The following is a 13,317-nucleotide window of genomic DNA, read 5'->3' as shown; positions in this document are numbered from 1 at the left end:
AGCACATTCCTCTAGGAAATCGAAATTTTGCATAGATATGTTCACTTTAAATGAAAAAATACAATGCAATATTGGCAATTCTTTAGCCTATTTTTGTGGTTTAGGGTATATATATATATATATATATATATATGTGTGTATGTATGTATGTTGATTTATGTTTTTCTACTGTCCTAGAAACATTGGTTTTTTTGGGAGAGGGTTTCAGAAACAAGGAGGGCAGTCTATATAAGAACCTTTTCTTGCAACAACACTTTACAACAAAAAGTTTAACTGGAAAGGGATTTATTTGCACTGCAGTTTCACCAATCCTTTGCCAGAACAGTGCTCTATTGGGAAAGACAAAATAAAAATCACAGACAGCGGCTTAGTTAACATTTTAAGTTCAATGTTCACTCTTTCCACATTCAAAAAGTGGGTACAATTGAACTTAACACAAAAGCATGTGCAAATTTACTGAGACACTGTATAAAAAGTTCAACGTTCCAAGATGACCCAATCACCTCAATTCCAGCAAAGAAATCGCTTTCTTGATGCAATATTAACAGCTGGCCCACAGTAGTTACATAAAATTCTAAAAATAAAAAATAGCAGAACCATAAAACATGTACTTTCTTTTTTGAACAAATAAACATTGGAACGCATTACGGAAGAATTTACACAACTGGACCTGGTGCTGCAATGCTCCAATCTTTTAAAGCACAATGTTGGAAAAAACAAAGGATAATCCATTGACGCAGCTGGATAAGTATTTGATAAGAAATGCAAAAGTCTAGATCAGTAGCCACTTTAAATTGGTTAGTAATCCAAGTAACTTTACAGTGGTGAAGTGTAACATAGAATGTATGCTATCCATTTACGGGGTAGTTTGGGTATGGGAGCATGCCTTATGCAGAGAAACTAATGCATTATCCTTTGACGACAATCACCCAGGACAGAGAAATAACACCAGGGTCTAATTAGGGGTGGATAAATCCTGTAGTGCTCCTTTTTCCTCTCCCTTCATTCCGGATTTGCCCCATTAAAAAGGCATGTAGAAGCTGCTACCTTACTCTGCAAAATGAGACATGAAAAGTTGTACATTTTAAAAACTGGAGAATGTGCCAATATGGTTTGTACATAAGCTTCTGTTAAGCACTCAACGTAAAATGCTGCAGCAATATTTCATTCCTGGCATGAATGGAAAACACGAGTCTTAGATTCCGTTGATCCTTAATTCTGGAAGCATAATGAGCAGCATTCAGATGGTCTGTGTACTTGTGCTCAGACAGAAATGTGAAATCAAAGGACAAAGCCCACCTACCAAAGGTAGAAAAACTGGGCATCTGGAGCTAGGATTTCTCCACCCCTGGTTTACATTCTACATTTTTTTTTTAACAATGCCAAAATGACTCAGGAGGCCAAATGAAATCAAACTGAACAGACAAGAGCGCAACATCTGTCCTCTTCCACAATTTTACTGAGCGCCAGAACTTCCAGAATAATCATAGCTGCCATAATATGGGTTCCACTGGCCCTGGCCTTGACTCTGAGGAGGAGTAGGTGGTGCAGCAGCAGCCGCAGCAGGTGTTGCTGAGCTTTGATTCTGATTCGGGTAGTATTGACTCCATTGCTGATTGTACTGTAAGAATAGAAAGAAAAACAAATTACAACAGCAATCACATTTACAATTCAAAGAAAAAAAACCAAGGATATATATGACATTAGAAATATTAAGTCCGGTCGTCAAAGGTTCAACTAGCCTATGTAACAACCTATAGGTATTAAACTTGTGCTGGGCATTTTTCTGATGGAACCATCCCACAATCTTTTCTCCTGACTTTACTGGGAAAGAGGGGTTCTCTTCTTGAATTGATCACAATTAGTTTCAGAATCAGAATGGTACTTATATAAGCCAACTAGAGGGAGGATATAGAAAATGTTACTCATCTATAACAATCAGTTTGCAGAATGCTTAATTATAAATTATGAAGCTGCTTCCTATGCCTGGGCCAAAATTTAACAGTGTGTATCCTCACTTGAAGCACAGAAACAGCCTTCGCCTTAGACTTTTTTTTTCAACTAGCTAAGTGTACATTTCGATGCATTCTGGGCACAGGGGACAGGATATTCTGGGCCAAATATTAGGTACCAGGAGATATATTTTGTTAAGTGATATTGTTGTATATGAATTTAGGACCCTAGTGTAATTTTCCTGATTCATGCCCATTTATAGGTATAAATCACCCTATCCTTATATAGGCATAGAATTCATAACCTATGCAGCCCAAATATGGCATGGCTACTTCCACTAGTTCCGAGAATCCACAACAATTTCTTGGAAAAACCCACCTTCGGCAGTCAGGGACTTTCCCTTGCTTGAATATTGATTTATCCAAGAACTCATGGAGTTTTCAAAGAACTGAGTCTTTGATGGCGTTATGTCCAACCTTACTTACCTCAAACTCGGCACCTTCAAGGTATAAATATGCCCACATTTGCCCAGGCAAACACACGGTGGTTTGGAGCAGTTAGACTATCTACTTGCCCTACGCAAAAGTTAGTTCTTGTGTAACGATACATCTGTAGGAGACATTAGTTAGTGATAGATTCCGTACCTTAGAATATCCCCAGGCGTCAGACTGGATCCAGAAATTTGTGTAGCAATATCCCTGCGCGTCGGTAGGCGTGGTCCGCGGCTCCGCGTCAGTCATCCGCGTCGTTAGCGCCGGAATGACGGAGTACTTAGATGACGCCCATGCGCGCTGACGTCAGTTCTGATACACAGCTTTTCCTCGCCAGATACGCAGAGCCATGATAGAACCAACACCGGTGCCATGAAACTAGGGCCCAGAAAGGGGATGACCGTAACCCTAGATATCGGTTCGCAGAACGGAGAGGATGGGTGGGTCGGTAAGGAATCTATCACTAACTATTGTCTCTCACAGAGATATCGTTACACAAGTAGTAACTTGTGCATCTGAAAGAGACACGTTAGTGATAGATTCCTTACCTTAGAATAGATACCCCAGCAATACCAACCCCGGTGGTGGGTCTGCGAACCAATAATCACACCAGAAAGTCCTTGAGGACGGAACGGCCAAAGAAGCCATCCCTCCGGACTTGGCTGTCCAGGCAATAGTGTCGTGCAAACGTGTGCAGCAAATGTCCTGCAAGGGCACTCCTCGGCCCAGGGCAGTTGTAGTCGCCGTGGCCAGAGTAGAATGAGCCCTCAGTCCAACAGGGGCGTCTTAGCCAAGGAGTAACACGCCTAGATACACAAGATGACCCACCGCAAGATGGTCCGCTTTTGCACCGCCTTACCCTTCTTAGCGCCCAAGTAAACAACAAAGAGTTGGTCATTCACCCGGAACTGGCGTGTGCGATCCAGATATTAGGAGAGCGCATGTTTTGGGTCCAGACGGTGGAGCCCCTCTTCCTCTTTCGAGGGATGCGGAGGCGGAAAGAAGGTGGGCAAACTAATGGACTGCCCGATGTGGAAGGCCGTGACAACCTTGGGGAGGAAGGAAGGTCTTGCAACACAACCTTGTCCGGATGAACAGAGAGGAGGTGTAGAAGAGCCTGGAGCTCACTCACTCTCCTGGCAGAGGTCTTCAAGGTAAGAAGACAGAGAGGACAGTTATGGAGCGGCTCAAAGGGAGCACACATTAGGTAGGTTAGCACAAGATTCAAGTCCCACTGGGCATCACGAAAGGGACAGGAGGAAACATGTGCGTGATGCCCTTCAGAAACCGATTTACAATCGGGGACTTGAATAAGGAAGGCTGATCAGGTAGCCTTAAGAAGGCAGAAAGGTAGCCCATGAGAGTGCCCAGAGCAGAGCCCTGCTGGGCAAGAGAAAGAAGGAAGAGAACCTCAGAAAGAGGGGCATTGAGTGGATCCACAGCCTTTGCCGTGCCCCATGCCACAAATCTGTTCCACCTGGAGGCGTATACAGACTTAGTGGAGGGCGGCCTGGCTGCCAGAATGACATTACAGACTTCGGGAGGCAAGTCAAATGACCTCAACTGTTGCCGCTCAATCTCCAAGCTCGTAGATGGAGACTGGACAGGTTGGGGTGGAGGACCGTCCCCTGCTGCTGCGACAGAAGGTCCTCCTGAAGAGGCAGACGAATCGGGGGATCGACTGACATGCTGAGTAGCTCGGGATACCAGTATCTTCGTGCCCAGTCCGGAGCCAAAAGGATGACTTGGGCGCGGTCGCGCCTGATCTTCAGCACTCAGGGCAGAAGTGATATAGGCGGAAAGGCGTACAATAGACCGCAACACCACTCGCGACGAAGGGCGTCTCCGAGCGAGTGCCGCCTTGGAAACTCCAACGCGCATAACTGATGACATTGCGCGTTCTCTTCTGTGGCGAATAGATCTAACCAAGGCTCTCCCCACTGCTGAAAGAGGCCTTGCGCCACGTCCAAGTTCAGACGCCATTCGTGATCAATCATGCACCAGCGGCTGAGTTCGTCCGCCCTGGCGTTCAGAGAACCTGCCAGGTGTTGAACCACCAGGGTCACGCCCTGATGTTCCAGCCACTGCCAGAGGCGCAGAGCCTCCTGGCATAGTGTCCACGACCCCACCCTGCCCTGTTTGTTGGAGTACCACATGGCGGTGGTGTTGTCTGAACACCTGCACTACACACCCCAGAAAAGAGGGGAGGAATGCCTTCAGTGCAAGCCGGATCGCCCGCAGATTCAGATGGTTGATGTGGAGCCGAGACTCCACCAGAGCCCAGAGTCCTCTGATCTCCGCCTCTCCCATGTGGCCCCCCGAGCCCTGGATGTACGCGTCCGTCACAGTTACGTGCTCGGTAGGGAGAGGGATCTGCCGCGGACCCTATCGAGGTCCGTGAGCCACCACTGCAACTGTCTTGCAGTGCCCTCTGAGATCAAGACATGGTCGGACAACTTGCCCTGATGCTGGGCCCACTGAAACTTCAGGTCCCACTGCAGAGCCCACATCCGCCACCTAGCGTGATGTACCAGAAGGATGCAGGAGGCCATCAAGCCCCAGAGTCAACCTGACCGAGGCTAACGGCTGAAAGATCGGAATCAGAGCCTGAATATCCCGAACCCGCTGTTCGGGAGGATAAACCCGAAACTGCGCCGAGTCTAGAACCGCTCCGATGAAGATGAGCTTCTGAGAGGGACACAGGTGCGACTTCAGCACATTGATGGAGAACCCCAGCAGGTGCAGGAGGTCGGCTGTAGTCTGGAGGTGGCGGACGACTGTCTGGGGCGAGCCCGCCTTTAACAACCAGTCGTAGAGGTAGGGGAAGACTGAAACGCCTAACCTGCGCAGATGAGCTGCGACCACCACCATCACTTTCGTGAACACCCGTGGTGCGCTGGTAAGGCCGAAGGGGAGCATGGTAAACTGAAAGTGCTCGTGGCCTACCGTGAACCGCAGGTAACGCCGGTGGGCCGGCAGGACGGGGATGTGAAAATATGCGTCCTGCAAGTCCAACGCTACCATCAAGTCTCCCGGGTCCAGGGCAGCTAAGACCTGAGCCAGAGTCCCCATCTTGAACTTCTCCTTCCGGAGGAAGCCGTTGACGTTCTGCAGGTCCAAGATGCGTTCCAGCGCACTATCTGCCTTGCCACCAAAGAGGTGGCTGCAAATTGAACGGCAGGTCCATAAGGGTGTTCTGGACATCGGCTGAGAAGTTGGCGGACCTCAGCCAGGCGTGGCGGCAAATCGCCACAGACGTGGAAATCGCTCTTCCCAGCGAGTCCGCAGTATCCAGTCCACATCGTATGGAATACCGCGCTGTGTCTCGTCCCTCCGCGAGGGCTTGAGCGCGCTTCACCTGGGCTCCACCCACGCACTCAGGCAGCAGGGCCGCAACCGTTTCCCACAGGGAGTGGGTGTAATTGTCCAACCCCAAACTAAGGGGGGCGGGGGGTTAGAACATCTTCTTGCTGAACTGCTCATACCTCTTGGATTCCCGATCCAGAGGTGCAGTCGGGAATGCGGATTGGGAAGTAGAGGCCTGGATAACAAGGCTCTCGGGGTGGGGTCGGTGGACAAGACACTAGGGTCGCCCGGAGAGAGGGGTGGCACCTAGCAACGTTTTTATCTACAGGCGGACCTGTAGTGGGCCTGGACCAAGTGCCCAACAGGACGTCCGTGAGAGCCTCATTAAACGGCAGTAGAGGCTCCGGGGAGCTTACCTGCGTTAAGGACCTCTGTGAGGATGTGGGGAGCTCAAGAGCCAAGGCCGCCTTCATCAGCACCACACTATTAGTAGCCCCCTCCTCCGTAGCCACGGTAGGAGGGGAGACTAAGGAATATGCTACTTACCAGTATGCATCTGTTCTTGGCATGTATGGCTGCTGGCATTCATATCGGTGCATAGATCGCCGCCTAGTGTTGGGTCCGGATGATTGCACCTCGTTGTCCTGGAAGAGTCTTCGAAGTATCACGAGATAGGTGGCTCCTCCCCTGGACTACAGTGCGCATGGGCATCGACTCCATCCTCAGATTGTTTTTAGCCATCGTGGCCAAGATGGAGTGAAACTAAGTGAATGATGACCATGCAAGAAGTATGTGTGAAATCTGCAGCTGCTACAGGCGCCGGGGAGGAGGGCGGGCAATATGAATGTCAGCAGCCCTACATGTCAAGAACAGATGTATACTGGTAAGTAGCATATTCGGTTCGAGGCATGTGGGCTGCTGAATTCATATCTGTGCAGAGAATACATAGTATTCCCTCCATTAACGGCGGTCACCCGTGCCAGCTGCAGCAGTTTGGAAAAGTGTTTTTAGAACAGCCTGCCCTACAGCTGCCTGCTATTTGGAGTGCGGTAGACCATGTGGCTGCTCTACATAGGTCTTCCAAAGGAATATTTCCAAGGAATGCCATGGAGGCCCCCAACTTTCTGGTGGAGTGGGCCCTCGGTGGAATGGTGAGAGTACGCTTGGCTTTCAGATAGCAGATCTGGATACATTTAACGATTCACCTAGCAATACCAGCCTTGGAAATGGGATTACCTTTGTGGTGTGGTGCAAAGGCAACAAAGAGTTGTTTAGTTTTCCTAAAATCCTTGGTCCTATCGATGTAATACATCAGGGCCCTCTTGACGTCGAGGGTCTGGAGCACTCTCCGCCAATGACTTAGGATTTTGGAAGAAAACAGGCAATTCAATAGTCTGGTTGATATGGAATTGAGACACAACTTTAGGAAGGAATTTAGGGTTAGTGCGAAGCACTACCTTGTTAGAATGAATTTGAATAAATGGCTCTTGGATAGTTGGTGCTTGCAGTTCACTAACTCGCCGCACCGATGTAATCGCTATGAGGAAAGCCACTTTCCACGTCAAGAATTGAATCTCACAGGAATGCAGTGGTTCAAAGGGAGGACCCATCAGTCGGGTGAAGACCACATTGAGGTGCCCCTCCGGAGCTGGTGGAGTCCGGAGGAATGACTCGTTTGAGTACTTCTAGAAAGGCCTTAATGGCAGGCACTCTGAAGAGTGAGAGGTGCTGCCTGTTCTGGAGATAAGCGGCCATTGCAGATAGATGTATGCGAATGGAAGCATAGGCCAGATTACATTTGTACAGATGGAAAAGGTAACAAATGATATTCTGAATAGACGCATCCAACGGGTTAATGTTGTGGTCTGCACAATAAATGACAAACCGCTTCCATTTTGCCGCATAGCATGCTCTGGTGGTGGGCTTCCTGCCTCCCGAATGATGTCCATACAGTCAGAAGGCAAGTGCAGGTAGCCAAACTCTAGGACTTCAGGAGCCAGATCGCCAGGTTGAGCTGTTGCGGATCTGGATGCTGAATGTCGTCATGGCTCTGCGTCAGAAGGCTGGGTGTGAGACGTAGCCTCTGATGCGGTACCACGGACAGTTCTAGAAACGTGGTGTACCATGGTTGGCGAGCCCACGTTGGAGCAACCAGGATGAGAGTCATCGAGTGCTGCCTGAGTTTGCGTGCCACCAGCGGTATCATCGGTGCTGGGGGAAAAGCGTACGCAAATTTGCCTGACCAGTTCATCCATAGAGCATTGCCCTGCGACTGTGGGAACCTGGCGGTGAAGCTTTGGCATTTTGCGTCCTCCCTTGTGGTGAACAGGTCTATCTCTGGATGACCCCACCTTTGGAAGTACGGTTGGAGTACTGATGGATGTATCTCCCACTCGTGCATCTGGTGGTTGTGCCTGCTGAGCAGGTCCGCCATTTGATTGTCCTTGCCCGGGAGGTGTTCCGCCATGAGGAAGATGTTCCTCTGAATGGCCCACTTCCCACATGCTCTGAGCCAGATGATACGGCTGCGGAGAGTGTGTTCCTCCCTGTAGTACATGGCTGTCACGTCCTTCCGGATCAACACGACCTTGTTGCACAGATGTACTTTGATGGCTTTGAGTGCCATGAAGAGTGCCATCAGTTCGAGAACATTGATGTGCATCTTCCGTTGCTGTTGCGTCCATAGTCCCTGCACTGTGTAATGGAGTACATGAGCTCCCCATCCCTGGAGAGAGGCGTCCGTTGTCAGGATGATCTGTGGAACAGGCTCTTGGAACAGTCAGCCCGTGCAAAGGTTTCATGGATTCCACCAATGCAGAGAGTTGTATGCCCGACTGCTCACCAACACTAGGTCTTTCAACTGCCCATGAGCCTGAGTCCACTGACGTGCTAAGCACTCCTGAAGCAGGCGCATATGTAGTCTCGCGTGCGGGACTATGGAAATGCAGGAGGCCATCATGCCCATCAACTGCATGAACACTCTTGCTGGAAGTGAGTGCTGAGGACTGAATTTGTGTATCAGCGATTGAATGCTGCAGACTCACTGAATTCGGCTGTGCTGTGGCCGCCAGAGTGTTTATAGCCGCACCCAGATACTGCCGTATGTGGGCGGGCTGGAGGTGGGATTTTGGGTAATTCAGTGAGAATCCCAGATCGTGCAGGAGGTGAATGGTGTGGGACATGTGGGCGGCACACTGCTGGGCTGACTTTGCCTGGATGAGCCAGTCGTCCAGATAAGGGTAGATGTGGATGTTCCGTCTCCTGAGATGTGCCACCACTGTCGCCAGGCACTTCGTGAACTCCCTGGGTGCCGTGGTGACACAGAAAGGCAAAACCTTGAACTGGTAGTGCTGGTTTTGGATGGTGAACCAGAGGCATTTCCTGTGTGAAGGGTGCAGTGGAATGTGAAAGTACGCATCCTTTAGGTCTAAAGTTGCGAGAAAATCCCCCTGACTGAGCAACGGGAGCAACGGGAGCACTTGCTGCAGGGTCAGCATATGGAAGTGCTCCGACAGGATGTAATGGTTGAGTGGCCTGAGGTCCAGGATGGGCCGGAGGGACCCGTCCTTCTTTGGTATTAAGAAGTACAGGGAGTAGACCCCTGTGCCTCTTTCTTGCATAGGCACGAGCTCTATTGCTCCTTTTTGCAGCATAACAGTGACTTCCTGCTGCAATAAGTGCAAATGCTCGGCCGACATAGGACGGTTTCTTGGGGGCATGTTGGGTGGAGTGGATGGTAACTCCAGACAATAACCGTATTGAATAAGTTTCCTGACCCACCTGTCTGTGGTAATGGACTTCCAGACTGGCAGGAACTGTTGAAGTCTCCCCCCGACCGGTGTTGCGTGGTCGGGGGGCAGTGACAAGGCGTCACTGTTTGTTGGTGGCAGAGGATCTGGAGTTGTTGTTTCCACGACCCCTGCCTTTGGCGCTGTTTCCACGATATCCACCTCGACTTTGTTTGGTGTATGTGGACTGCGTGTTGCCTTTATAGTACTGCGTGTTTTGGGAGAGCTGGCCTCTGGAAACACCTCTAGTGCTTGAGCGACAAAAAGAACCACCCCTGAATTGCTGGGACTGCAAGGCCCCCATGGAATCAGCAGTTAGTGTCCTTTAACTTTTCCAAGGTGGTGTCCACCTCTGGGCCAAACAGATGATCAGGGTTTACGGTCTGATTAAGAATGGTGGTCTGTATCTCTGGCTTAAATCCTGAGATTAAGCCAGGCATGTAGTCTCAGCATGACGCTAGTGTTGACAGCTGTGGCCGCAGGGTCAGCCGCGTCCAGTGCACATTTAATAGAAGCATTGGATATTAGCTTCCCCTCTTGGATGAGCATCTCAGCTGCCTCTTTGTATTCGTCTGGCAGGTGCTGCAACAGGGTCTCCAGTGTGTCATAGTGTGCCCTGTCATACCTCGCTAGAAGTGCTTGTGTATTTGAAATGCGCCAGATATTGGCCGCTTGAGCTGCCACCCTTTTCCCATATGCCTCAAACACCTTTGATTCTTTATCTGGGGGAGGAGCATCACCCGTTGTTTGAGAATTAGCCCTCTTCCGGGCATTTGAAACAAGAGAGTCTAAAGGTAACTGTCCCTTGATGCAAGTAGGGTCAGTAGGCGCTGGTTTATACTTCTCAATCCTAGGGTTTATCACCCTGGCTTTGGTAGGCTCTTTAAAGATCTCCCCAGCATGTTTTAAGACACCCTTCAACTTAGGCAGAGTCTTGACAGTTCTCTCAGAGACGGAAAAGGTGTCAAAAAGAAAGTCCACTTTAATGGGGTCAGCATGGAGCTGGACGTCATGATTTTTAGCCGCCCGTTCAATGAGGGCATTAAACGCCGCTGAATCCTCAGTAGGTGACGTTTTCACAGCATAGAGTTGAGTGTCTGGGGCAGAGTGAGGATCACCTGGGTCAGCACCAGCTGCCCAGGGTTCATAGGTATCGTCAGGGTCTGTGTAGACAGGATAGCTGTACTCATCATCATCACCTTCCCCAGCGTCCACGTCAGAGTAAGTGGGCGAGACATCATGGCCATGTGGAGAAAGTGGTTCCACAAGAACAGGAGTCTAAGTGGAATCCTTTTTCTTCAAAGGAATTTTGTAGGACTCCATTGGCTGTTCCGGGACAATTTTCCGTTTATGGAGGGAAAGTCTGCCCGTTTCGGCATCGATAAAGTGTTCTTGTTGTTCTTCCAACGAAGATTGTCGATGCTTTACGGTTGGGACCACTGTCGTCGACTTCGGCACTGATGGCACCTTCTCGGGCACGCCGGCACCCATCCTAGGGGTAAAATTCTTCGGCGCCACTTTCGGCGGCAACATGAAGTGAATGAGCGTCGACGCCTTGTGAGGTTTCTCGACCGGCTTAGAAGGTGGAGTATCTTTCGGGCCGACAGTCGAGGCCTTCTCCTTGATGCGCTTTAGGGAGTCCGCCACCTGCTTGGAGAAAGCGGCGGACGGCCGTGCCGAGTCGACGGGATCCTTCGAGGCACCACTAGATGTGGACTCGTGTTGCGCCGCTCTTGGCCTTGTCGTCGTGGAGTCTCGAGAACCTTCGGATCACCGAGTCCTTGGTTGGTGTCGACCGTCTTCGGCGCCGATTTACTCGGCTCGACCACCTTGACCTTTGTCTTCGGCGTGGCAGACTTCGACTCGACGCCCTTGACCTGTGTCTTCGGATCGACAACACCCTTCTGCTTCGTCGGTGCCGACGGCTCCGAGGCCTTTGATCCGACCAAAGGAATGCGCACTTTCGGTTTCGAGGGGGGCACCAGTGCTTTCGCTTGCGTTGAGACCGTTGGTTTCACTTTCGATTTTGCAGGGTGCTGCTCAATAGTAATATCTGTAGCCGAGCCCGAAGGCGGGGCCATAGAACCCATTGTAAAATCTTGGGTATGGCCTAGTGGCGATCCCTCGACTTGAGCCTTTTGAAGCGTTACGGCCCCAATGTCAGTTTGAGTTAGCTCTTCGCTCGAGCTATCTTCCATGGCCCCGTCGTCGTCTCCTACCTAGTCGACTTCTTCGGCTTCGAACATTTCAGCGTCCGCGTCGTAATTATAGTCAACCTCCGACGCGGGATTCGACATGTTTTTATCAACTTCCCGGTCAACTCCCTCATCATCCCCGGCATCGAAGATGTCCACAGGCGCCGGTGCAGTCTGCTGGGCCTCTTGGCACGCAGCGCGTCGATGCTTAAGAGTCTTCTTGGATCTGAAACGGGAACAAGCCATGCAACTGGCTTCATCATGATCCGGCGACAGACACTTGTTGCACACCGGGTGGACGTCGATGTGGGGATACTTGGAGTTGCACACGGGACATCTCTTGAACGGACTCCGATCTATGATGATCAGTCGATAGGGTCTGTGGCGTCGACTGGGCCTTCCGCGTCGAAAGCACGCGGTTCTCTGGAATCCGGCTCGGAACCGAGCTGGAAGAATCAGGCACCGAACGCAAGACTATACCGACGAAGAAAACTAAAGACCTTTTGGCCTGAAGAAAATTGTTTATCGATTCCGACTAGAGTGAACCAATATACATCCGAACCCAATGGCGGAAAAAAACAATCTGAGGATGGAGTCTATGCCCATGCGCACTGTAGTCCAGGGGAGGAGCCACCTATCTCGTGATACTTCGAAGACTCTTCCAGGACAACAATGTGCAATCATCGGGACCCAACACTAGGCGGCACTCTATGTACAGATATGAATTCAGAAGCCCACATGCCTCGAACCCGCTCAGGGTCGAGACCCGGCCGGGCCCTTGTTCGCGGTAGAGGACTGCTGTCCCCCTCTACCCTTCTGTCGTTTCTGGAAGGGTCTCCGGAACTGCTGCTGTTGTTGCTGCTGCTGCTGTCCCGAAGACTGCCCCCATCCTCTTCCTTGCGCGCCGTAGCGTCTTTGGAACGGCCGGTAGGACTTCTTCTATTTGGGCTTCTCCAAGCCCACAGCCGTAAGGGTCTCCGCCACCGCCTTCATGCGGGCCATCTCATCATCTGTGTGGTTTCCGAATATGGTATCCCCGAAAAAGGGCAGGTTGGCCACCCGCTGCTGGGCCTCCGGCTTGAGTGACGTGAGCCGGAGCCAGGCATGTCGCCGTTGATGGATTCCATGGCAGTAACCATGGGCAGCCAACAAGGAGGCATCCGCAGCCGCGCTGATTATACACCAGCATCCCTTCTTTGAGGATCTTTTGGAAGTCCTCCCTCTGGTCTCTTGGTAGCAGTTCCACGAACTGTTGCAGGGAGTCCCACAGCGCCAGGTCATAACGTCCCAGCAGAGCTGTATCGCTGGACGCCTTCATGGCTGTGGAAGCAGTCCCACACGCCTTCCTTCCAGCCGAGTCAATCCATCGACTTTCTTTATCTGGCGGCACGGTGGATGACAAGGTAGAGTGTAATTTCCTGGCCGCCGTCACTATCACCGAATCCGGTACCGGATCTACTATTAGAAAGGCAGGGTCCGAATCCGGGGCCCTGTACTTCTTTAGAAGTCGGGAGGGAGCGGCCTTCACCACCGCTGGTGAGAGGAATAGCTCCTCTGCAGGTTCCTTCAATCCAGGTACTAGTG

At 50.8% G+C, this 13,317-nt stretch overlaps 1 protein-coding gene across 4 annotated transcripts in view; it reads right to left on the bottom strand.

The window, feature by feature from the left end:
- Positions 1 to 268: 268 nt before the first annotated feature.
- HNRNPUL1 (heterogeneous nuclear ribonucleoprotein U like 1) overlaps positions 269 to 13,317 on the bottom strand; it is a 73,066-nt gene continuing 60,017 nt past the window's right edge. For all 4 annotated transcript variants that reach the window (XM_086938621.1, XM_086938623.1, XM_086938624.1 and 1 more), the window contains one exon: positions 269 to 1,621. In XM_086938621.1, the coding sequence (XP_086794747.1) occupies positions 1,457 to 1,621 (165 nt within the window). In that variant the 3' untranslated portion in view covers positions 269 to 1,456. The remainder of the gene's footprint in view (positions 1,622 to 13,317) is intronic.

Source organism: Lissotriton vulgaris, chromosome 9, assembly GCF_964263255.1.
Source record: "Lissotriton vulgaris chromosome 9, aLisVul1.2, whole genome shotgun sequence".
Classification (NCBI taxonomy): Eukaryota; Metazoa; Chordata; class Amphibia; order Caudata; family Salamandridae; genus Lissotriton; species Lissotriton vulgaris.
The sequence above is the reverse complement of the archived record's forward strand: the minus strand, read 5'-3'. Positions and strand labels throughout refer to the sequence as shown.